The sequence below is a fragment of the Salvelinus alpinus genome, chromosome 30 (assembly GCF_045679555.1).
Source record: "Salvelinus alpinus chromosome 30, SLU_Salpinus.1, whole genome shotgun sequence".
NCBI classification, from domain to species: Eukaryota; Metazoa; Chordata; class Actinopteri; order Salmoniformes; family Salmonidae; genus Salvelinus; species Salvelinus alpinus.
Genome location: NC_092115.1, coordinates 11,509,649 through 11,534,642, shown reverse-complemented (window position 1 = coordinate 11,534,642; position 24,994 = coordinate 11,509,649). Strand labels below are relative to the sequence as shown.

The window sequence follows — 24,994 nt, the reverse complement described above, 5'->3', positions numbered from 1 at the left end:
CTGGCCCTCCAACACCACTTCCAGCAGCATCTGGTCTCCCATCCAGGGACTGACCAGGACCGACCCTGCTTAGCTTCAGAAGCAAGCCAACAGTGGTATGCAGGGTGGTATGCTGCTGGCATACAAAAAAAGTATAGTTTGTTTATTTATTTAACCAGGTAAGCTAGTTGAAAACAAGTTCTCATTTACAACTGCGACCTGGCCAAGATAAAGCAAAGCAGTGCGACACAAACAACAACACAGAGTTACACAGTTATGAGAGTTATGAGCTGTGAACTCATACCACATTCTAATCGTTAAAAGTGTTAAAACAAAACAATGACATGAGCATTATACTATAAAGTATAGTAGGACCTCAGAGATACAAACACGTTGGGAATGGAGGTCGGCAGAATATTGAAATGGTGAATAAGAAACCTTTTATATATTTTCTTTCATAGGTCACGTCTACTTACATAGCTTTTGTACCATCAGGATAGACATTTTGAAAACAAAACAATGAAAACGTGCCCCATGATAAATCCTTCTGAGCCGTAGCTCTCCCTCTTAAATACCAAATAGTTGCATTATGGTCTATAACTACTACATTTTACCCACATTTGTCATGACTGCTTGATGGCTTCATCTTTCTTGCTTAAGTCCTGAAAAGTTGACAATATCGATTTCAGTGACTTCCTCTTTGCAGTCAATTTAAACCGGTCATAATGAAACAAAAGTTAATTGTCAGTTGTATTCAATGCTCATCTCATTATAAATTATGTCAGTGTGCTGTATACTGATACATTTCTCACATTTTCTCCCAATTGTTAAATGTTGCTGATTCACCTTGTTCTTTTCCAAGTTTTTCCTCAGAGGAAGATTTGAGGCTTCCATCAGTTTTACTCCTGTGGATTTCCTCTTTCCCTTGTACCATGCCACTTGTATCTTCAAATACATCACAGGTGAGATAGTCTCCTCCATTCTCCTTTACAATCTTGTCAACATCTGCCATAAGTTGAGTGTGGTCACTGAGGTATATGAGGTGCTGCCTCCCTCTACAGGCTCTGACCATCTGATTCAGAGGGTGATCCTCATCCATATGTCCCCTCTTGTCTTCATGAGTTGTCAGTACCATTGAGTAGTCAAAGGACCGGTCACTGAGGGTGTCTAGGATTGTCCTGATTCTGTCTCCCTCTTCTTGTGTGAACTCATCAGGCTGCAGCACCAACAGGAACACATGAGGTCCCGGGTCAGACAGAGTGACACACCAACGCAGATCCTCTGAGAGTTTGTCATGTGAGATGTGAGGGTCTAACAGGTCTGGAGTATTGATTACAGCTATGTGTCTTCCCTCCACATGACCCCTGGCTCTCTCACAGTGGTTTTGTACACAGTTAAGGTCAAATGCCTCTCTTTCCAGGATGAAGTTCCCAACAGCACTCTTCTCAGAGCCATTCTTGCCGAGCAGCACAATCCTTCGCTCTGTAGGACTTTCAGACACTGTAACATAAACACCACCACAACCTTATTTAAAATGTCTGCTGGAAAACATTGTTGAAAATGTTGACACTAACATTTTGTTTTTTATTTTCTTTCAGTGTAACACCATGAACATTACTATTAAGTAAGTACCTGTGGATTAAGCTAACACGATGTACTATTACAACAAATTATTTCAACATTGTAGAAAATGTTGAAACTAACATTTTTGTTTGCTTTTCTTTCAGGATTACACCATGAACCTTATGCACCATATTACAGCAGAACAAAATCAATCCACAAGTCTACAATCTAAATAGTGATATCAAAAATCTGTTGAAAAATAATCAGGTTGATATTTTTTCACTCACTATTTGGTGGCAAAAATTCATTACTGTTGCGTCTCTGGGCCGCTGGATTCAAGACTGAAAACACATCAAATGAACACAAGCATCAGTATTTTGTTGCTTGAATTGAATTTGTGTAACTCAGGGTAGTATTAAATGAGTGAATTTAAGACAAACTGAATTGTTTCTTTGAAAAGCAAAAAGGAACAATTATAACCACAAATAGGTGCTGAGTGGCATGAAAAAATCCAAGTCCAGGGACTCGTGTGGGTTTGAAAGTTAAAAACTGTTTAAAGTAAGTGCTATAACGTTATAAAAATACACCAACGCATGTCGGCTTCATCAGGTCAGACACCCTGATTCCCCTCTTAGAGCACCTGTGGTTCTTGTGGAATACGCTCCTGCTACCTTTCTTCTGAAAATTGTTTTTGTTGAGTAGCTATGTAGGTTATCATTAAGCTAATTTAATGTCATATCTACGTTATTGTGAACAATTCTTCAAATTCTAACAGGAGGGAGATGGATGCTAAAGTTAGCTATCTAGCTAGCTACCTTGCTAGATAGTGTAGCGATCCTCGCTATATGAGCCACATTACACTGAGCATTATTCATAGGCTGCACCTCCGTAACTTGGTCGCTAAGAAGATTCTCAAGCAGCCCGGCGGCGCCATAGTGGTGCCCTAAAGTGGTGATTATCCCAGTAATTCTGGACGGAGGCTAACTACTGTTGTCTAAATTACACTATAAAAGGGAGCACAATTTCGACATGGCTACGTAAATACGTGTTCTGAGGCCTCTCCACTAAGGTTTGATACCTTTATGTTTTAACCTCTTATCTATCAAAACGAGTACACACTTTGCACACCTACTGGCTCTAGCAACATTTGGGTGGCATTCTTTTTTTTTTATAATATGTTTATTATTTTCCAATAAAAATAAAGTAAAAAAGACAGCAATACAAACAATGACATTCATTGTACTGTTGAATGGGATGGCCAGTTTAGAGGACAAAACAAAAGTTAACTCACACATACACAAAATAAAACAAAATCCTATTAGGTGGTACATGTATAAGAAGACAGCATATAGTCATTACAAGCAGTGTAGTTCAGCCAAAAATAAATATTGAGTGGAGTACAGCACAGAGTAGCAGCAGATCGTCAGCCCAGTTATGAAGCGGGGCTAGACCATTTATCCAGTATCGGCTGCCATATTTTGTAAAACAATGGACTTCTATTGGAGGTGTTGTATCGAATCTTTTCCATATGTATTACATTCCCTAAATCCCGTAACCACATTTCAAAGGTAGGTACAGTCTCCAATTTCCAAAATTGCAATATGAGCCTTTTGGCTAATAGAGTACACAGAGAGACAGCTTTCCCTTCCTGGTTATTCCCATCAACTGTACCAAACAGAGCGATCAATGGGTCTGGGGCTAGAATGGGTGGCATTCTTGGACATGTATGGAACCGTGAAAACGAGACGAAACGGTAAACAAGAAGACACGACGAAGACCAGCAACAAGATGGCGGATGCTAACGTTATGGAGATGTTAGTCACCATCCGCGCAGAAATAGCTACACTACGCTCTGATTTCATGACTGAACTTCGTTCCTCTGTCAAGTCTATGAGCTGAAATTATGACAAAAATCCAGTCAACTATGGTGACACGACAAACTGTTGTGACACAAACCTAAAAAATAAAGGATATGGAAACGCCGTTGACCATCATCGATAAGCGGCTTACCATATTGAAGACCAAAAATTACGAATTTACCTCCGAGAACGTGAAACGTGAAGCTAAAGGTTAGTCTAGATAAACAGGAAAACTGTTGCCGGAGACAGAACATACGTGTGGTCGGAATCCCAGAAGAGACGGAAGGGCGCAATCTTAGCGAGTTCATGCCCTCTTTCCTGCAAGACCAGACGTTTGACAGGCCCCCAGTCATTGACTAAACCACAGCCCGGCCACCCTCCCAGAGCAATGCTGGTCCGCCTACATTACTTCCAGACCAAAGACAAAATTCTTCGAACCTCCCGAGAAAGAGGACAGCTGAACTACAATGGCAGGTGGATCCATACAGTGCCTTAAGAAACTATTCAGACCCCTTGACTTTTTCCAATTTGTATTAGTTTACAGCCTTATTCTAAAATGTATTAAATAGTTTTTTTCCTCATCAATCTATGCACAATACCCCATAATGACAAAGCAAAAACAGGTTTAGAAACTTTTGCTAATTTATTAAATATAAAAAACTGAAATATTATTTACATAAGAATTCAGACCCTTTACTCAGTACTTTGTTGAAGCACCTTTGGCAGTGATTACAGCCTCAAGTTTTCTTAGGTATGACTCTACAAGCTTGGCACACCTGTATTTGGGGAGTTTCTCCCATTCTTCTCTGCAGATCCTCTCAAGCTCTGTCAGTTTGGATGGGGAGCGTTGCTGCACAGCTATTATCAGGTCTCTCCAGAGATGTTTGATCGGGTTCAAGTCCGGGCTCCGGCTGGGCCACTCAAGGACATTCAGAGACTTGTCCCGAAGCCACTCCTGCGTGTTTTTGGCTGTGTGCTTAGGGTCATTGTTCTGTTGGAAGGTGAACCTTCATCCCAGTCTGAGGTCCTAAGCGCTCTGGGGCAGGTTTTCATCACGGATCTCTCTGTAGTACTTTGCTCCGTTCATCTTTGCCTCGATCCTGACTAGTCTCCCAGTCCCTGTCGTTGAAATACATCCCTACAGCATGATTCTGCTTCCACCATGCTTCACCGTAGAGATGGTAGCAGGTTTCCTCCAGACATGACGCTTGGCATTCAGCCCAAAGAGTTCAATCTTGGTTTCATCAGACTAGATAATCGTGTTTCTGAGAGTCTTGAGGTGCCTTTTGGCAAACTCCATTCGGGCTGTCGTGCCTTTTACTGAGGAGTGGCTTCCGTCTCGCCACTTTACCAAAAAGACCTGATTGGTGGAGTACTGCAGAGATGGTTGTCCTTCTGGAAGGTTCTCCCATCTCCACATAGAAAATCTAGAGCTCTGTCAGAGTGACCATTGGGTTCTTGGTCACCTCCCTGACCAAGGCCCTTCTCCCCCAATTGCTCAGTTTGGCCCGGGGGCCAGCTCTAGGAAGAGTCTTGGTGGTTCCAAAATTCTTCCATTTTAGAATGATGGAGGCCACTGTGTTCTTGGGGACCTTCAATGCCGCAGACATTTTTTGGTACCCTTCTCCAGATCTGTGCCTCGACACAATCCTGTCTCTGCGCTCCACAGTCAATTACTTCTACCTCATGGCTTGGTTTTTCTCTGACATGCACTGTCAACTGTGGGACCTTATATAGACAAGTGTGTAAATAAGGTATTTGTGTTTTTAATTTTTAATACATTCGCAAACATTTTTAAAAAATACTGTTTTCGCTTCGTCATTATGGGGTATTGTGTGTAGATTGAGGAGGATTTTTTAAATGTAATCCATTTTAGAATAAGGCTGTAACGTAACATAATGAAGAAAAAGTAAATGGGTCTAAATACTTTCCTTAGGCACTGTACCTTCCCATTACTCGGCAGACCTGGCAAGATGCAGAACTGCATACAAAGATGTGAAAGCGCACAAGGCAGGAGTCAGATTTGGCCTGATACACCCAGCAAACTGATGATTACCTTCCAGGGAGCTAGCCACACATTTGACGATCCTCAGTTTACGCTCACCTTCTACCGGGACAATATCCACTCAACAGCGACACAGAACCAAGATCCGTGAAGTCTGCTAGTTATGTTATTAGGGTGCACACGTGGTTAGTTTATGGACATGAACGTGAGTAACTTTTATTTGCCCTATTTGGGCAGTCCTTGCACCGCATATAGATGGCTGACGGGATGGAACCGTCTACCATGCCATGGTATGCAAAGTAATCGTTAATAAACGTTATGGTGTAATGTAAGTAGGCTTTTAAATTTACAGAACTGAGGTTCTTACATTTTTGGTGAATGAATAAAAAGCCAAAAGCCAAAACCCAATGATGTTCCTGTTAATTGCTCCTTTAGTTGGGCCTCAAGGTAGGCAAAGGGCCATATATTACTAGGCTGTATTAATTTACTTTAAGCCTGCGATTTGTATTTTTTATTTATTATATAGGCTACATGTGACTGTATGGTGTGTGTGTTCGGGTACATGCATTTGAGTGCAATAGCGATAATGCTCAGGAAAATTTTAAAGATTAGGATATTCATTTTTCATCGACACAGACCCTGAAGGACGATTTTTTTTTATTCCAGGTAATACTCTGGGTCAACATACTAAATGTATATGGGGCGAGCACAGACTTCCCCAAATGGGCTCACGAGTGGTGCAGCGGTTTAACCTGTCTGGCTCCGGGGTTCCGCTAGCGGAACTCCTCCCACATTCCACTGAAAAGGCAGAGCGCAAAATTCAAAAAATACTTTCACACATTAACAAGTCCAATACAGCAAATGAAAGATAAACATCTTGTGAATCCAGTCAACATGTCCGATTTTTAAAATGTTTTACAGCGAAAACACCACGTATATTTATGTTAGCTCACCACCAAATACAAAAAAGCACAGACATTTCTTTCACAGCACAGGTAACTTGCAGAAAACCAACCAAACTAACCAAGAACCAACCAAACTAACCAAGAAACAACTTCATCAGATGACAGTCTTATAACATGTTACACAATAAATCTATGTTTTGTTCGAAAAATTTGCATATTTGAGCTATAAATCAGTTTTACATTGCAGCTACCATCACAGCTACCGTCAAAAATAGCACCGAAGCAGCCAGAGTAATTATAGAGACCAACGTGGAATACCTAAATACTCATCATAAAACATTTCTGAAAAATGCATGGTGTACAGCAAATGAAAGACAAGCATCTTGTGAATCCAGCCAATATTTCAGATTTTTTAAGTGTTTTACAGCGAAAACACAATATAGCATTATATTAGCTTACCACAATAGCCAGAAACACAAGCCCTTTACCAGCAGCAAAAGTTAGCGATCGTAACAAACCAGCAAAAGATATATAATTTTTGACTAACCTTGATAAGCTTCATCAGATGACAGTCCTATAACATCAGGTTATACATATACTTATGTTTTGTTCGAAAATGTGCATATTTAGAGCTGAAATCAGTGGTTATACATTGTGCTAACGTAGCATCTTTTTCCCAGAATGTGCAGATATTTTTCTAAAACTCACCTATTCTGACCAAATAACTATTCATAAACATGACTAAAAAATACATGTTGTATAGGAAATGATAGATACACTAGTTCTTAATGCAATCGCCGTGTTAGAATTCTAAAAATAACTTCATTACGACATCCAGCTTATGTTATAGCGAGAGCGTGCCCAAAATCTGGGCGCTACCTAATAGTACACATGTTCGACAGATATATGAAATAGCATCATAAAATGGGTCCTACTTTTGATGATCTTCCATCAGAATGTTGTACAAGGGGTCCTTTGTCCAGAACAATCGTTGTTCGGTTTTAGAATGGCCTTTTTCCCTCGCGAATTAGCAAGCAAAACTAGCCAAGTGGCGCTAAGCTGTCCATCTTCACCAAACGCAAAGAACGCAACACGTCTAAACTCCCGAAAAAAATTCAATAATCTAATAAAACTATATTGAAAAAACATACTTTACGATGATATCTTCACATTTATCAAATAAAATCAAAGCCGGAGATATAAGACGTCTATAACGATTGCTTTTCAGAAGCCAATACTGGTGACCTTTATGCGCTTCCTGAACAAAGGAATTCTGGGGTCATGTCATTCCAAGTCTCCAAGTCCATGTCATTCCAAGTCTCTTTTGACCACAGCCTATTGACATCTAGTGGAAGGTGTATGAAGTGCATGTATAGTCATAAATCTCAAGCAAAATGATAGGGAGCCCCTGGAACAGAGCCTCGATTTGAGATTTTTCACTTTCTGACAGGAAGTTTGCTGCAAAACGAGTTCTGTTTTACTCACAGATATAATTCAAACGGTTTTAGAAACTTGAGAGTGTTTTCTATCCAATAGTAATAATAATATGCATATTGTACGAGCAAGAATAGAGTACGAGGCCGTTTAAATTGGGCACGATTTCCCCCCAAAGTGAAAATAGCGCCCTCTGTCCTCAACAGGTTTTAAGGTATCACAACTGGCCGTGATTGGGAGTCCCATAGGGCGGCGTACAATTGGCACAGCATTGTCTGGGTTAGGGTTTGGCCGGGGTAGGCCGTAATTATAAATAAGAATTTGTTCTTAACTGACTTGCATAGTTAAATAAAGGTGAAATTAAATTGTTTTGTTTGTTTCAAAATGTATGTCTGACATTTTATTATTTAACCAACACTGCAAGGGACTATAACTGTACTTTGGGTAAACTTGGATAAATCATCAACTGCTCCAGTCTCGAATCATAGAGCCCTGATTTACAATGATGGCTTGGACGTTTACCGAACTCATAATATTTAGCTTGGTAAAAAAACAACTGTTTTTAAAAAAATGCTTTGTATGATCTAAATTGAGTTTGGCCTTAGCACAAGCTATGTGCTTCCAATTTGCCTGGGTTGGTTGTTGTTTTGGAAGAAGTTCTAAATGCTTTACTTCAGCCTCCAATTGTTCCTTATTTTTCATTCTAAGCTTCTTGATCAGAGAGCCTTGGGAAATGATTTAAGGCATTTGTCCTTGTGTTTGTTCCCTGTAAACAAAACTCAAGAGGTTGCACTGCACCAAGAGCCCAGCGTCGAGCCTTCTTGTGAGCAAACTTATTTATAATATCTTTAAAGTACATTTTTCTAGCTAACTGGTTTTCAATTGAAAGGATGGCAAGGCTGTTCAACCTGTCTTGGCACACTGTAGATCTTAGATAGTTCCAGCTTACTGAAGGCACGTTCACCTCCAGCAACTGTTACAGGCATTGAACAGAAGATTCGCAGTGCAATGCACACCTCTCCAAAAATGCTCTGTCGCTGCATCTTGTGGATGGTATTTGGGAGCTCTACAGGAGGAAGACCATCTGAAAAAGTGCCACCATATATCATCTTTAGATGTCGCATTTCATTTTGAAATCCATCTGTGAGATCTTTAGAATACTTGTTTCTCAATTTGTGGCAAGATACACGAAATTGGTTATCAGTCATTTTCCTAAATGTAAGTATTGGTGAAAACTCCTCGCATATAGCTGTAATCGTGTGGAACCGCATGTCCAAACTACTGATTATACTATCCAGAGCCACATAAAACACTGTGTTGTGAAATCCAGTGACTGACTTCTGTTAATTTGCTATGTCATCTTCAGTCTCATCAGGGAAATGTTTTATTTTCTTCTGGTGGCTCCTCTGTTCATTGTGAAACTGAGCAGTTCCACCCATTTAATTTGCCACCATGGAGGCTTCTGCCAGAAGAGCGTCCCATTGATTACGAAGGCCTGAGCCTTCTTTTGCAGTATGTGTGCTTTAACTCCCTTCCTTTTCCCTGACATATTTGCACCATTATCATAGCCTTGACCACGGCAATCTGCTATGTCAATACTATGCCCTTCCAATGCTCTCAAAATCATTTCAGAAATTTCAATGCCTGTCTTTCTAGCAAAGTCTTTAAAATCAGGAAAACGTTCAATTATTTCCCATTCATCTGTTCCCTGAACTTTATCTTTGTGTACATATCTCACCAATAATACATTTTGCTCAGTATGGGAAATGTCTGGAGTTGCATCACATATAACCAAGTAATAGATTACATCTTCTCTTTCATAAAGTATTGTTTTCAAAACCCTTTGACCACATATTCCTATGAACTCGTTTTGGCTCTCAGGGCTGAGGTAATGAGTCGTGCTCCTTTATGTCCCTGACTTTCTGTAAGTACTCACCTAATAGCAGGTCTTAATTTGACAACAGTTCAAGTAAGCCCAGGAAATGTCCATTATGCACATCATACATCATCAAGATTGAATGGTTTCCCCCGGAATGACAGATTTCTAGATGCTAAGTACAGTGTCACATCCATTCTAGAAGTGCTCTGTTTTTATACATTTCTGACTGGATTTGTTTCTGCAGCTGACTGTCTATACCTGTAGCTGTTGTTACAGTATGCTGCAGATTTTTCCATTTCCAGTAACAGTTCTTGTGAGACACACCATCCTCAAGCTCTGGTAGTTTGTCATACATTCTCAGGCCATTTCACTGATAACTTATAGCCATCCTTACTATTCAGAGAACTGGGGGATGGTTTACTTTGCTGATGAGAAAAGAGAACACATGGAATGCAATATAATGCCTTTACAATCTTACTATAAATAAGCCAGTCTCTGCACCTTTTCTCTTCCATTTGCTGACTTACTGTACTGTAAATAGTTGGGGAACGCCTTGCCTTCTGAGTCTGGTGGCATGATTTTATACAGTTCTGTCTCCTCACCACACCTGTTGGCTAGTCTGCGAACAATAGCTTCTCTTTCATGGTCTTGTACTTTCTCTGGCCACAGTGCTGGATCATCTAAAACCTCATCTTCCTCACTTTGAATCTGTCCATACTCTTCCTTTCCCTTATTACTTGCTTGTTCAATCTCATCTGTCACTCCTTCACTGGTACTGCTGCTACTCTTTAACTCCTCTTCCTCCTCCCTGCTCTCCTCTGCATCACAGTCTGTCTGGCAGCTTTCTGCTGAGATTCTGCCTACCTGGGGCTCTCTAGTCACTAGGAGGTGAGTAAACAAAGGGAATTTTAGGTTTAATGTTCACTCCTACAAAAGGTTACAATACAAAAAAATATACTACTGAAAGAAAAAAACATGAATAGTATACATATCAAATAGAATACATATTTAAGTGTGTCTGAATCATCATGTGCCTAACTTTACAATTTAAAAATGGTCTAGTTATGCTGCTACTGCTACAAAACACCTGCTTCACCTCCAAGATCCGCTGTTTCAACTTCATGTAGTAAGCACACGATGGGATTTTTGTCTACAGCAGTGGTAGTAGTAGTAGCATCTACAGTATGGATAGGTAGGCTACATGTTAGGTTTTAATTTTAGTCTAGCTAGCTAACAAATATCACGCAAATGTTGGGGAATACATTTATAATAATATCTAAATAATAGCTAATTAGCTAGCCATAGCTGGTAGTGGTAGCTCATCATCATCATCATCATGTTAATAATTACTGCTCTGACCGAGCCGAGTGAGTCCACGGTAGACAGCTACCTGTAGCTAGCAAGCTATCAAGCTTGTTATATTGGCTAGCTAGGCTACTCGGTTCGTCAAGGCTATCCTTTATCTCCTGCTCTGTTCTCCTTAGTCATAGAACCTCTGGCTGAGGCAATAAAGTCTAGTAATAACATCAGGGGCATCTCTGTAGATGGCGAAGAGCATAGAATTGTATTATTTGTTGATGATGTGCTTTTATATATCTCTAAACCACTGCAGTAATGGACATCATATCTGAATATGTGACTCGTTTCAGGAAACTAGGCGTATGTGGCGCATCATCACTTCACAGAAGAGCCATTTAAACGTAAACTCAATTTTTTAAATCAAAAGTATTGCTCTCCGCTTTCTGGAGGACCGAGTTTTGAAATCAGTGGAATTAGAGTATGATAGCTAAGGAGATGGATAAAATACCTGTTCCGGATTACATCTTCATTTACATTTACATTTAAGTCATTTAGCAGACGCTCTTATCCAGAGCGACTTACAAATTGGTGCATTCACCTTATGATATCCAGTGGAACAACCACTTTACAATAGTGCATCTAACTCTTTTAAGGGGGGGGGGGGGGGGTAGGAGGATTACTTTATCCTATCCTAGGTATTCCTTAAAGAGGTGGGGTTTCAGGTGTCTCCGGAAGGTGGTGATTGACTCCGCTGACCTGGCGTCGTGAGGGAGTTTGTTCCACCATTGGGGTGCCAGAGCAGCGAACAGTTTTGACTGGGCTGAGCGGGAACTGTACTTCCTCAGAGGTAGGGAGGCGAGCAGGCCAGAGGTGGATGAACGCAGTGCCCTTGTTTGGGTGTAGGGCCTGATCAGAGCCTGAAGGTACGGAGGTGCCGTTCCCCTCACAGCTCCGTAGGCAAGCACCATGGTCTTGTAGCGGATGCGAGCTTCAACTGGAAGCCAGTGGAGAGAGCGGAGGAGCGGGGTGATGTGAGAGAACTTGGGAAGGTTGAACACCAGACGGGCTGCGGCGTTCTGGATGAGTTGTAGGGGTTTAATGGCACAGGCAGGGAGCCCAGCCAACAGCGAGTTGCAGTAATCCAGACGGGAGATGACAAGTGCCTGGATTAGGACCTGCGCCGCTTCCTGTGTGAGGCAGGGTCGTACTCTGCGAATGTTGTAGAGCATGAACCTACAGGAACGGGTCACCGCCTTGATGTGAGTTGAGAACGACAGGGTGTTGTCCAGGATCACGCCAAGGTTCTTAGCGCTCTGGGAGGAGGACACAATGGAGTTGTCAACCGTGATGGCGAGATCATGGAACGGGCAGTCCTTCCCCGGGAGGAAGAGCAGCTCCGTCTTGCCGAGGTTCAGCTTGAGGTGGTGATCCGTCATCCACACTGATATGTCTGCCAGACATGCAGAGATGCGATTCGCCACCTGGTTCTTCAGACTAAGGGCAACCATGGCATCCATGACAGAGAGTGCAGAGTGTGAGAAGCATCTGTCCATGTATACGGGTAAGATAGTCTAGCTAGCTACACTTTCATATAATACACGTTTTTAATTTTGTCAGAAAGTAGTTAAAGTGGACTTTTAGCTAGTTAGCTGGCTGGCTCGCTAGTTAACGTTACGTGTATGATCTGTGTAGTAATATTGTTTGTATCTCAGAGCCATTTGCTTTGCTAGCTTTGCTATAGCTAGCTAACATTGAACCTGGTTGGTTAGCTACCTGCAGATGCATGCAGGGTTGTAATGTCATGAGTTGGGATTATGGTTCTGTCACGACGTGGCCCTTTTGGGTGTATATCGTGGCTCCCCCCCTCTCTTCCACCACAGGTTTTACAACGGTCATAAATTCCGGGTAGAAACTCGCTTCCCTGACATTGAGTATTGTGGGAGAGAGCCTATGGAGAACAAGACATTCTTCTTGTCCAAAACTCCTAATCCCCAAAATTGGAGAATGAAACGGTAAAAATATTTATTTTTGAGAATGTGGGAATTGCCCGTGGGTATTTAAAGAACAATCTTGTCGAATTTGTTTCATTTGATGATCTCATGAAGGACAGGAAACACACAATTTTGTGTACACTTCTCAATTATGGGGTTTGCATCTGATGGTTGTGTAAAATATATGATTGAATATAAAACAATTTGTGAGAAGATGTAATGTGATGTTGGCCTTCTAAATGAGATACTTGTTTAGATATAAAGTTTTAACTAGTCAGTGGCCACACCCCCGTGAGCCCAGACGTTATAGCAGGTGTCATGGAACTAGCCCTTCTTCCACAGAGTATTAAACCACCCGTGACAAAATGTACATTAGTGTCACGGATCCCTCCGGAACTTTCATTACCTGTCCCCTATTCACAACTGTACCCTATTCCCACTGATTAGTACTTGTATAAGTGTGCACTTTGGTTTCCATTGGGCTGTCCATTATTGTTACAATGTCCGTTGGTGCGTGTGAGTACCTGTGCTGTGTGTTTTGGCTTTCATGCCATTGTGGATTGCGCAGATGATTACAGTTTTCGTCCAGTGTGATAATCATTGTGCGCTTGTGTTATTTATTCGAGGTACTCCTCGCTCTTTTGTTTGGGTTTCTACCCTGTGTTTTGTTACGTGTTTGTTTGGTCTACGTCCCCGTGCCTTTACACGGCACGCCGCAATTTGGGCTTAATAAAAAAAACTATTACACATTCCTGCACCTGTCTCCCGAATCATTTATACTGACATGACAATTAGACCAGAAAATATGGAGCTGTCGCTACATGTTAAAATGGTTGGCAACTCTACAAAAGGATGAGACCAGAGAACGTGGAGATCATTCCCATGTTGAAATGGCTAAGAAATCTACAAACTAAAGAACAATTATTCAGGCTGCAGCTGTTTAAATACTTTAGTCTGGAAAACGCATCCGATTTTAAGAACATTTCCGAATGGTACTCTGGTGGACAAACAAGGCTTTCTGTCGACTGACTATCCAGCAGACGGACCGGCGACCACAGAGAGGGACAACAAAGGCATACACTTGTAAATATGTAAATTGCCATTTATTTTCAAATGAGCGGTTGTTCATGTTCAAAGTATAGGCATTTCCATGAGTGTAGTGTGGTCAACAGTATGTACTTGAATCCACTCTGAGTTTCCCGCTCTTGAGCTGTCCCCTTTCCTTTGTCTACCAAGCCGTCATATCGGTTTTGTCCGCCAGGGACTTTTTCTTTGTACCATGTAGTAACCAATGTATGACCTATTGTGTGTGTGTGTGTGTGTGTGTGTGTGTGTGTGTGTGTGTGTGTGTGTGTGTGTGTGTGTGTGTGTGTGTGTTGTGTGTGTTGTGTGTATGTCATTCTGTGATTGATTAAGTTAGATAGTAAATAAATAATTAAGCCAATTTGTATATCCCTGATTCATGATCTATGTTAGGGTTCGTGCAGATATCCAAGGGTTTGCGACATTCAGAATATGACTGAGGTAATAATACAGTAATAAGTGACTAATAGATAAGATGAAAATATCTGAAGAGTTATATTCGGGAAATTGAAACCGACTTCCTAGTTAATTAAAGTTACATGATTAGTTTAATTGCGAAATTAAATTACACATAGAGAATTGATTTGATAATAAACAGTCTTCACATGTAATGATAGTCAACGCTATGACAGTTCATTGTTTAGTTAGCTAGCTACATGTCTTAACAAAAGACTCCACTATGCAAGTAACATTGAACCTGGTTGGTTAGCTACCTGCGGATATGGTTCATAGTTTAGCTAGCTATATGTCTAAACAAAAGACTCCACTATGCAAGTAACCATTCTAATAGAATGTTAATGATGTCACTGCGAAATCTGTTGAGAGACGTAGCTGGTAAATTCGCTCTGGCTATCTACTCCGATTTCAGAGCACTCTCGTCTGTGTGCCAGAGTGCAAAATAACTGACACATTTACGAACGCTCAACACCTGTTGAATATGGCTGGTGACAGTAAACGTTGGAAAAAAGCGTAAAATGTTGCCAGCACAGTTACCAGCTCTGGTAGGGCAAGTAAAATGGTCAGTGAGCTGTTCTCTCGTGTCTGGAAGTAGCTAGCAAGCTAGCCAATGTTAGCCAGTTAGCTTGGGTGCTTGACTACTGTTGCTAGGACAGAATGCTCGGATCAACCATTAAAAAGATGGGTGGGGCTAAAGCTTAGGAGGGGGTGAACGATGCTGAATAGGTGTAGACAGAGGGCTCTCCAGTAGTAGTACCAAAATATTCAAAGGCCATTTTCTCAAAAGTGAGATTACAAGTTTATCAACTTTCAAAGCAGAATTACTTTCCCATTGTTCCTCAACTGTAGTGTATGATATACCATTTTCTAGCTCTGAGTATCTACTTTTATCCAATGTAAGAAACACAATTTAAAATGTTGTTACATAAGACCGATTTGAGACGGTTGGTCACATACAGTTGAAATCGGAAGTTTACATACACGTTAGCCAAATACGTTTAAACTCATTTAAAAATTCCCTGTTTTAGGTCAGTTAGGATCACCACTTTATTTGAGAATGTGAAATGTCAGAAAAATAGTAGAGAGAATGATTTATTTCAGCTTTTATATATTTCATCACATTCCCAGTGGGTCAGAAGTATAAATACACTCAATTAGTATTTGGTAGCATTGCCTTTAAATTGTTTAACTTGGGTCAAAGGTTTCGCGTAGACTTCCACAAGCTTTGCACAATACGTTGGGGGAATTTTGGCCCCTTCCTCCTGACAGAGCCGGGGTAACTGAATCAGATTTGCAGGCCTCCCTGCTCGCACACACTTTTTCAGTTCTGACCACAAATTTTCTATAGAATTGAGGTCAGGGCTTTGTGGTGGCCAATCCAATACCTTGACTTTGTTGTCCTTAAGCCATTTTGCCACAAAGTATGCTTGGAAGTATGCTTGGGGTCATTGTCCATTTGGAAGACACATTTGCGACCAAGCTTTAACTTCCTGACTGATGTCTTGAGATGTTGCTTTAATATAGCCACATAATTTTCCTCCCTCATGATGCCACCTATTTCATTAAGTGCACCAGTCCCTCCTGCAGCAAAGCACCCCCACAACATGATGCTGCCACCCCCATGCTTCACGGTAGGGATGATGTTCTTCGGCTTGCAAGCATCCCTCTTTATCCTCCAAACATAACGATGGTCATTATGGCCAAACAGTTCTATTTTTGTTTCATCAGACCAGAGGACATTTCTCCAAAAAGTACGATCTTTGTCCCTATGTGCAGTTGCAAACCGTAGTCTGGCTTTTTTATGGCGGTTTTGGAGCAGTGGCTTCTTCCTTGCTGAGCGGCCTTCCAGGTTATGTCGATATAGGACTCGTTTTACTGTCGATATAGATACCTGTTTCCTCCAGCATCTTCACAAGGTCCTTTTGCTGTTGTTCTGGGATTGATTTGCACTTTTCGCACCAAAGTATGTTCATCTCTAGGAGACAGAACGCGTCTCCTTCCTGAGCGGTATGACGGCTGCGTTGTCCCATGGTATTTATACTTGCGTACTATTGTTTGTACAGATGAACATGGTACCTTAAGGTGTTGGACCAGACTTGTGGAGGTCTACAATTTGTTTTCTGAGGTCTTGGCTGATTTCTTTTGATTTTCCCATGATGTCAAGCAAAGAGGCACTGAGTTTGAAGGTAGGCCTTGAAATACATCCACAGGTATACCTCCAATTGACTCAAATGATGTCAGTTAGCCTATCAGAAGCTTCTAAAGCTATGACATAATTTTCTGAAATTTTCCAAGCTGTTTAAAGGAACAGTCAACTTAGTGTATGTAAACTTCTGACCCACTGGAATTGTGATACAGTGAATTATAAGTGAAATAATCTGTCTGTAAACAATTGTTGAAAAAATTACTTGTGGCATGCACAAAGTAGATGTCCTAACTGACTTGCCAAAACTATAGTTTGTTCACAAGAATTTTGTGGAGTGGTTGAAAAACGAGTTTTAATGACTCTAACCTAAGTGTATGTAAACTTCCGACTTCAACTGTATGGTAACCTGTCAGGGTACAACATTAATGTGGATAAATCCATGGCTTTACCTGTCACATCTGCTCCTTCCACACCCCCTAGTGGACATCCGGTGTCTCTTTGACCTGCAGCCACTCCTCTAGTACACACTCTCTCTCTCTCCCCCTCCCTTTCTGTTTGTGTGTGATTGTGTGGTTGGAGACAGGTGTGCTGGAGCCAGAGCGGCTCCTCACCAGCTGCAACCCGTTCCATATCAAGACCTCTCCAAATACTCAGTCCTGCCACTTCCACTCTGTCAAATCGTAATCTCCGTTCAGTCAGTCATGCTGCTAGCTGTTTGTTATTATTTAAGATCCTGTATCCTGTTGTGCCTGTTTCCTTGCCTGATGCTGTTTCTCCTCCTCACTGCAGTTTTGCTGCTCTGACTCTGCTTCCTGGTTCCTGTTCCATATCTCACCACCCTGCTACTCTGTTCTGGATTAAACTCATCATCACTCCCTTGGATTCCCCTCCGGACCAGTTCACCCTGTCCCAACCCAGCTCACTCCAACCTCAGCCTCCACATCTGGTTTCCTACAACTCATCCGAGCTTCCCTGGATCTGCACTTCATCTCTCCCTGTGTTACAATAAATATCTTGGTTCATTCATCCCTGTTTCCTGGTCTGAGTCTGCTCTTGGGTTCCCCTGCCTAACATTACTTTTACATCTACTTAGAAATGTTCTCTCCATTCCAATTCACTGAAACAGGCTTTAAATACTTGGGCATATACAGTACCAGTCAAAAGTTTGGACACCTACTCATTCAAGGGTTTTTCTTCATTTTTAGTGTTTCTACTTTGTAAAATAACACGTAGTAACCCAAAAAATGTTTCTACTTTGTAAAAATAACATGTAGTAACCAAAAAAGTGTTAAACGAATCCAAATATATTTTATAGCCATCCTTTGATGACAGCTTTGCACACTCTTTGAATTCTCCCAACCAGCTTTAAAGAAAGAAAATTATTTAACTAGGCAAATCAGTTAAGAACAAATTCTTATTTACAATGACGGCTTAGTTATCTGCCTTGTTCAGGGGCAGAACGACAGATTTTTATCTTGTCAGCTCGGGGATTTGCTCAAACAACCTTTCTGTTACTGGCCCATCACTAACCACTAGGCTACCTGCTTCATGAGGTAGTCACCTGGAATGCATTTCAATTAACAGGTGTGCCTTGTTAAAAGTGAATTTTTGGGATTTCTGTCCTTAATGTGTTTGAGCCAATCAGTTGTGTTGTAGGGGTGGTATACAGAAGATAGCCCTATTTGGTAAAAGACCAAGTCCATATTATGGCAAGAGCAGCTCAAATAAGCAAAGAGAAATGACAGTCCATTACTTTAAGACATGAAGGTCAGTCAATCTGGAAAATTTCAAGAACTTTAAAAGTTTTTAAGTGCAGTTGCAAAAACCATCAAGCGCTATGATGAAACTGACTCTCATGAGGACCGCCACAGGAAAGGAAGACCCAGAGTTACCTCTTCTGCAGAGGATACGTTCATTAGAGTTACCAGCCTCAGAAATTGTAGCCCAAATAAATGCTTCAGAGTTCAAGTAAGACACATCTCAGCATCAACTTTTCAGACGAGACTGCGTGAATCAGGCCTTCATGGTCGAATTGCTGCAAAGATACCACTACTAAAGGACACCAGTGAGAAGAAGAGACTTGCTTAGGCCAAGAAACACAAGCAATGGACATTATAATTATTTATATAACTAGGCAAGTCAGTTGAGAACAAATTCTTATTTACAATGAAGGCCTACCCAGCTAAAACCCTCCCCTAACCCGGACGACGCTGGGCCAATTGTGCGCCGCCCTATGGGACTCCCGATCACGGGCGGTCGTGATACAGCCCGGGATCGAACCTGGGTCTGTAGTGACACCTCTACCACTGCAATGTTCCTTAGACTGCTGCACCACTCAGGATCCCAGACCGGTGGAAATCTGTCCTTTGGTCTGATGAGTCCAAATTTGAGATTTTTGGTTCCAACAGCTGTGTCTTTGTGAGACGCAGCGTAGGTGAACGGATGATCTCCGCATGTGGTTCCCACCGTGAAGCATAGAGGAGGAGGTGTGATATTGTGGGGTTGCATTGCTGGTGACACTGTCTGTAATTTATTTAGAATTAAAAGGCACACTTAACCAGCATGGCTACCACAGCATACTGCAGCGATACGCCATCCCATCTGGTTTGCACTAAGGACTATAATTTATATTTTAACAAGACAAAGACCCAACACACCTTCAGGCTGTGTAAGGGCTATTTGAGCGAGAAGGAGAGTGATGGAGTGCTGCATCAGATGACCTGGCCTCCACAATCACCCGACCTCAACCCAAACCATCTCAATTGGGTTGAGTTGTACCGCAGAGTGAAGTAAAAGAGGCCAACAAGTGGTCAGCATATGTGGGAACTCCTTCAAGACTGTTGGAAAAGCATTCCAGCTGAAGCTGGTTGAGAGAATGCCAAGAGTGTGCAAAACTGTCATCAAGGCAAAGGGTGGCTACTTTGAAGAATATCAAATATAAAATATCTTTGGATTTGTTTTACACTTTTTTGGTTACTACATGATTCCATATGTATTATTTCATAGTTTTGATGTCTTCACTATTATTCTACAATGTAGAAAATAGGACAAATAAAGAAAACCGCTTGTATAAGTATGGTTTCTAAACTTTTGACTGGTACTGTATATATTTGTAAAAATAATACAAAAATTTCCTGTAAATGTATTTTCCGAAGATACAGCACTGTAGCATAGAGATTTATCTAGGCCATCAGGTGAACATTACGGGAAACAAAAACGTTCTCTCTCCCTTGAATTGTTAGCGTGGTTACTCTGTCTCTTTTTAGAGAATCATGGCTAGTCGCAGTCAGAAACGCATTCTGCGCACTTTAATGCACAGACAGGGTAAATGACTGAGGGGCTTGAGATTTATGACTTGTTTCAGGAAACTAGACATTTGAATGTAAACTGTTATTTTTTATCAAAATGCGTTTTTTTGGCAGAAATGCCTTCTGGAACAGTTTAACTTTCATATGCCTTAATAACAAACTTGTATGCCATCTGTAAATATGAATGCAATTGTTAAATTACAAGCCTATTTGGTTTAACCATGGTGGAAGCAGAGTAGGATAGCTAAGGAGATGGAGAGAATTCTGGCATTTGATTGCAAATATGTGGAGGGAGTCGAAAAGAGAATACACAGAAGGCTATTGTATAAAACACCTGTCTCCGGATTACATCTTCAAACTAAGAGCAACCATTGCATCCGTGACGGAGAGGGAGAAGCATACGGGTAAGAGAGTCTAGCAAGCTACATGTTCAGATATTATACATTTCTAATTTTGTCAAAGTAATTTTCATTGCAAGTTAAAGCGTACTGTTAGCTAGCTAACGTTAGCTGGCAGGCTCGCTTGCTAACGTTACGTGTATGATCTGTGTAGTAATATTATTCATATCTCAGAGCCATTTGCATTGATAGTTATAGCCTAATGTAAACTAGCTAGCTAACATTGAACCTAGTTGGTTAGCTTTAAAAACTTCTTGTGAATAGGGGGGCGCTGTTTTCACTTTGGAAAAAATCGTGCCCAAATTAAACTGCCTCGTACTCTCTTCTAGATCATACAATATGCATATTATTATTACTATTGGATAGAAAACACTCTCAAGTTTCTAAAACTGTTTGAATTATATCTGTGAGTAAAACAGAACTCATTTTGCAGCATACTTCCATACAGGAAGTGAAAAATCTGAAAACGAGGCTCTGTTTCAGGGCCTGCCTATTCAATTGCCTTATATTTATCGATATGCATGCACTTCATACGCCTTCCACTAGATGTCAACAGGCAGTGGAAGGTGGAATGGGGTGTCTAGCTTGATCTGAAGACGAACAAGAGCTTTTGGAGTGACAGGTCTGGAAATTTCTTTGTCTTCTCAGGCGCGCGAAGGAGCTCGACATTGCCTTCTGAAAAGCGTTCGGTTTACACGGCGAATATCTCCGGCTCTGATTTTATTTGATAATAACATCATAAAGTAGTTTTTTTCAACCGAGTTTTATCAGTTTATTCAACGTTTATTGGGACTTTTGGAGTTTTCCATTCTTTGCGCCAAGAGAGGGTGGGAATGTTAGTAACCTTGGCTAGCATTGTGGCGCGAATTCGACAGAAGAAATGGACATTCTAAAACCAAACAACGATTTATTCTGGACCAAGGACTCCTTGTACAACTGATGGAAGCTCAACAAAAGTAAGAAAACATTTATGATGTTATTTCGTATTTCTGTGTGAAATGTTGAGTCCTATTCTCCGCCGTTTTGGTGAGCGCTGTCTCGCAATAACGCAAGCTGTATGTTATGGTAAAGTTATTTTTAAAAATCTAACACAGCGGTTGCATTAAGAACCAGTGTATCTTTCATTTAAAGTTTATGATGAGTTCTTTGGTCAGATTAGGTGAGTGTCCAAAATATCTCCGGAGATTCTGGTGAATCGATGCTACGTATTCACAATGTATAATCAGGATTTGTAGCTCTAAATATGCAAATTTTCGAACAAAACATAATTGTATTGTATAAAATGATGTTATAAGACTGTCATCTGATGAAGTTGTTCAAGGTTAGTGATTAATTTTATCTCTATTCTGTCGGTTTTGTGCAAGCTATTTTGGCGGGGAGTAAATTGCGTTGTGTGTTTGGCTACTGTAGTGAGCTAATAGAAATATATATTGTGTTTTCGCTGTAAAACACTTAAAAAATCGGAAGTATTGGCTGGATTCACAAAATGTTTATCTTTCATTTGCTATACACCATGTATTTTTCATAAATGTTTTATGATGAGTATTTATGTATTTCACGTTGCTCTCTGTAATTATTCTGGCTGCTTTGGTGCTATTTGTGATGGTAGCTGCAATTTAAAACTATGATTTATACCTCAAATATTTTTCGAACAAAACATAAATGTATTGTATAACATGTTATAAGACTGTCAACTGATGAAGTTGTTTCTTGGTTAGTGACTAATTATATCTCTATTTTGTCGGTTTTGTGAAAGTTACATATGCGGTGGAAACATGGTAAAAATATGCGGTTGTGTGTTTGGCTATTGTGGTTAGCTAATAGAAATACATATTGTGTTTTCGCTGTAAAACATTTAAAAAATCGGAAATGATGGCTGGATTCACAAGATGTTTATCTTTCATTTGCTGTACACCATGTATTTTTCATAAATGTTTTATGATGAGTATTTATGTATTTCACGTTGCTCTCTGTAATTATTGGACTTGTGATTTCATGAAAATTATATTATATGATATCCCTGTCCCATTAGGCTAGGCTATGCTAGTCAGCTTTTTTGACCTCAGGAAAAAGATTGAATTTGTATCAGATATGTGAAAAAAACAGATTTGGGTCACTTCAAACTGCTAGTCTGAACAAGGAAAAAGTTAACAAAGCCCTTGCTAAACTGGTTAGTCAGCTAGTGTAATGACTGGATGCATATCTATGTTGCTTACAGAATCTCTGCCAAGCTGATGAAATGGAAACACCACCCTGATCTTATTTAAACTGGCGTAGCTTGTGAGCTTCTTCCACATTCCAGACCTTCTATAACAGGCTCTGGCACATTCAAGAGCTGCAGCCACAGGAGTGTGACTGTTTGAGGTTGTGGACAGGTGTCTTTTATACTGATAACAAGTTCAAACAGGTGCCATTAATACAGGTAACGAGTGGAGGACAGAGGAGCCTCTTAAAGAAGAAGATACAGGTCTGTGAGAGCCAGAAATCTTGCTTGTTTGTAGGTGACCAAATACTTATTTTCCACCATAATTTGCAAATAAATTCATTAAAAATCCTTCAATGTGATTTTCAGGATTTCTTTTTTTCATTTTGTCTGTCATAGTTGAAGTGTACCTATGATGAAAATTACAGGCCTCTCTCATCTTTCTAAGTGGGAGAACTTGCACAATTGTCAATAGACATAGTATAAACCAGCCTTCAGTCTTGACATTTTTGGTTGTTTATTACACTACCGTACTCACTCTGTTTAGCACATGGCCTCACATGTGAATCCTTAAATAGATGGATGGGGCAAAGGCTTAAAAGGGTGTGAATGATGCAGGTATAGACAAAGAAGAGCTCTTCAGTAGGTGTACCAAAACATCCAAGGGCCATTTTCTCAAAAGTGGGGTTTATCAACTGTAGTGTGTTATATACCATTTTCTAGCTCTGAGTCTCTACTTTTATCCACTCTAAAAAAAACATTTTACATTTTGCTAAACAAGACCAAATCAAGCCAGTTGGTCACATATGTGTTGATATATCTCAGATACTTGTGTTGTCCTCTGTGTTTGTTTGTTGCTTGTGTTGGTGAAGTGATGATGTCAGACAACACTGTGCCACAGAGAGAGTCACAAAAAATCACTTCAGGGCAAATAAATCCGATCTGACCGATCAGCAAGGGCTTTGTTAACTTTTGCTAACTTTTTTGTATCACATTCAGAGATGTTTTGAAATAAGCTAAAAAAATATTTGGGTCACTTCAAACTGCTAGTCTGAGCAAGGCAAAAGTTAACAAAGCCCTTGCTAAACTGGTTAGACAGCTATTGTAATGACTGGATGGATATCTATGTCGCATACAGAAGAATCTCTGCCAAGCTGATGAAAATGGTACATTCTCTCTTTATTTTTTGAAAATGTAACACCGGGAAAAACCAATGAACACAAACCGAACGTAAAGCTAGTCGTGCCTACATGCAACAAACAAAAGACAAGATCCCACAAACCCCAAAAGGAAACTGACAACTTATATCTGATTCCCAATCAGAGACATCAATAGATAGCTGCCTCCGATTGTGAATCAAACACACCAACATAGAAACAGAAAACCTAGAATGCCCACCCTAGCCTCTCTACGGCCAGGGCGTGACAACCTGGCAATGTTGAAAACACAAAAATGCTACAGTCGTTTTAGTAAACAAATAATAAATAAATAGCTAGCTACATTACGACTCCAGTAAATTAGATAATGATGGATCTTTAAACAGTGATTATCCAACAAAGTAAATTTAGTCACCAATTTAACTCCTAACTATGTTGCAAATGTAAAGTACAAGGCATACCTATTGATCATTATCACATGTGGATACTCAGAGACATTAAAATATGTATATTTCTATGAGTAAATAGGCAGGTGCATCATAATTCTGGTATTAGGTAATGGGCTATAGATTGTGTTTTTATGAATATATCAATATTTTCCCAGCTATTTCTATGGCCTTTGAAGCATTACTGGTTCATCGACTGACATCAAATTCCATTGTTGCTTAATAATAGAATGTTGAAAGTAATTTTCAAACCTAAATATATTTTTTTAGGTGTTACATTTTTATAAATATAAAGTGTAAAACAATAATATGGTGCCTGCCTGGTGAAGGCCTTCTCCAGAACCCCTTGTTTCAGATATTTCCTGTAAATGTATTTTCCAAAGATAGAGCACTGAAGCATAGAGATTGAGGTAGACCATACTCGACGAAGAGCAGTTACCCAAGATGATCCCCCAAAATATATATATTTGCCTGTTTGGCATATTGAGTTAGACATGTAGGCCAACATTATGAATGATACATTACAAGCAATGATGAACATCAAACCAACAGATATATTTCTAAGGTTTTACTGCTCTTACCTTCGTCTGTGGATGATGCAGCGTCCGCCATTTCATTATTAAAATGTCTGTACTGGGCCAGATAAATGAAAGTGAAAGTTGCAGTAAAACCTGTTCCTACCTGTTAAAGGGAGTTGTGGAGAGACTGAAATCTACATGTTGAATTTGTTTGTAACCCACTAACTTGAGCATTTGTAATCAGAATAACAATAAGACTGAATGTTCTTCACCTGGCATACTTTAACTTGCATGCCCAAGTCATTTCAGTGAATTAAACCCAGCTCATTTAGCCATTAACAAGTCATCTCAGTGAATTAAACCCA

General features: G+C 40.3%; 1 protein-coding gene across 1 annotated transcript in view; it reads right to left on the bottom strand.

Moving 5' to 3' along the window:
* The window catches only part of LOC139560263 (GTPase IMAP family member 8-like), a 30,440-nt gene extending 5,700 nt beyond the window's left edge, over window positions 1–24,740 (bottom strand). Inside the window, exon 1 of the mRNA XM_071376879.1 lies at window positions 24,693–24,740. Coding sequence (XP_071232980.1) covers window positions 24,693–24,723 — 31 coding nt within the window. The 5' untranslated portion in view covers window positions 24,724–24,740. The remainder of the gene's footprint in view (window positions 1–24,692) is intronic.
* Between the last annotated feature and the right edge of the window lie 254 nt (window positions 24,741–24,994).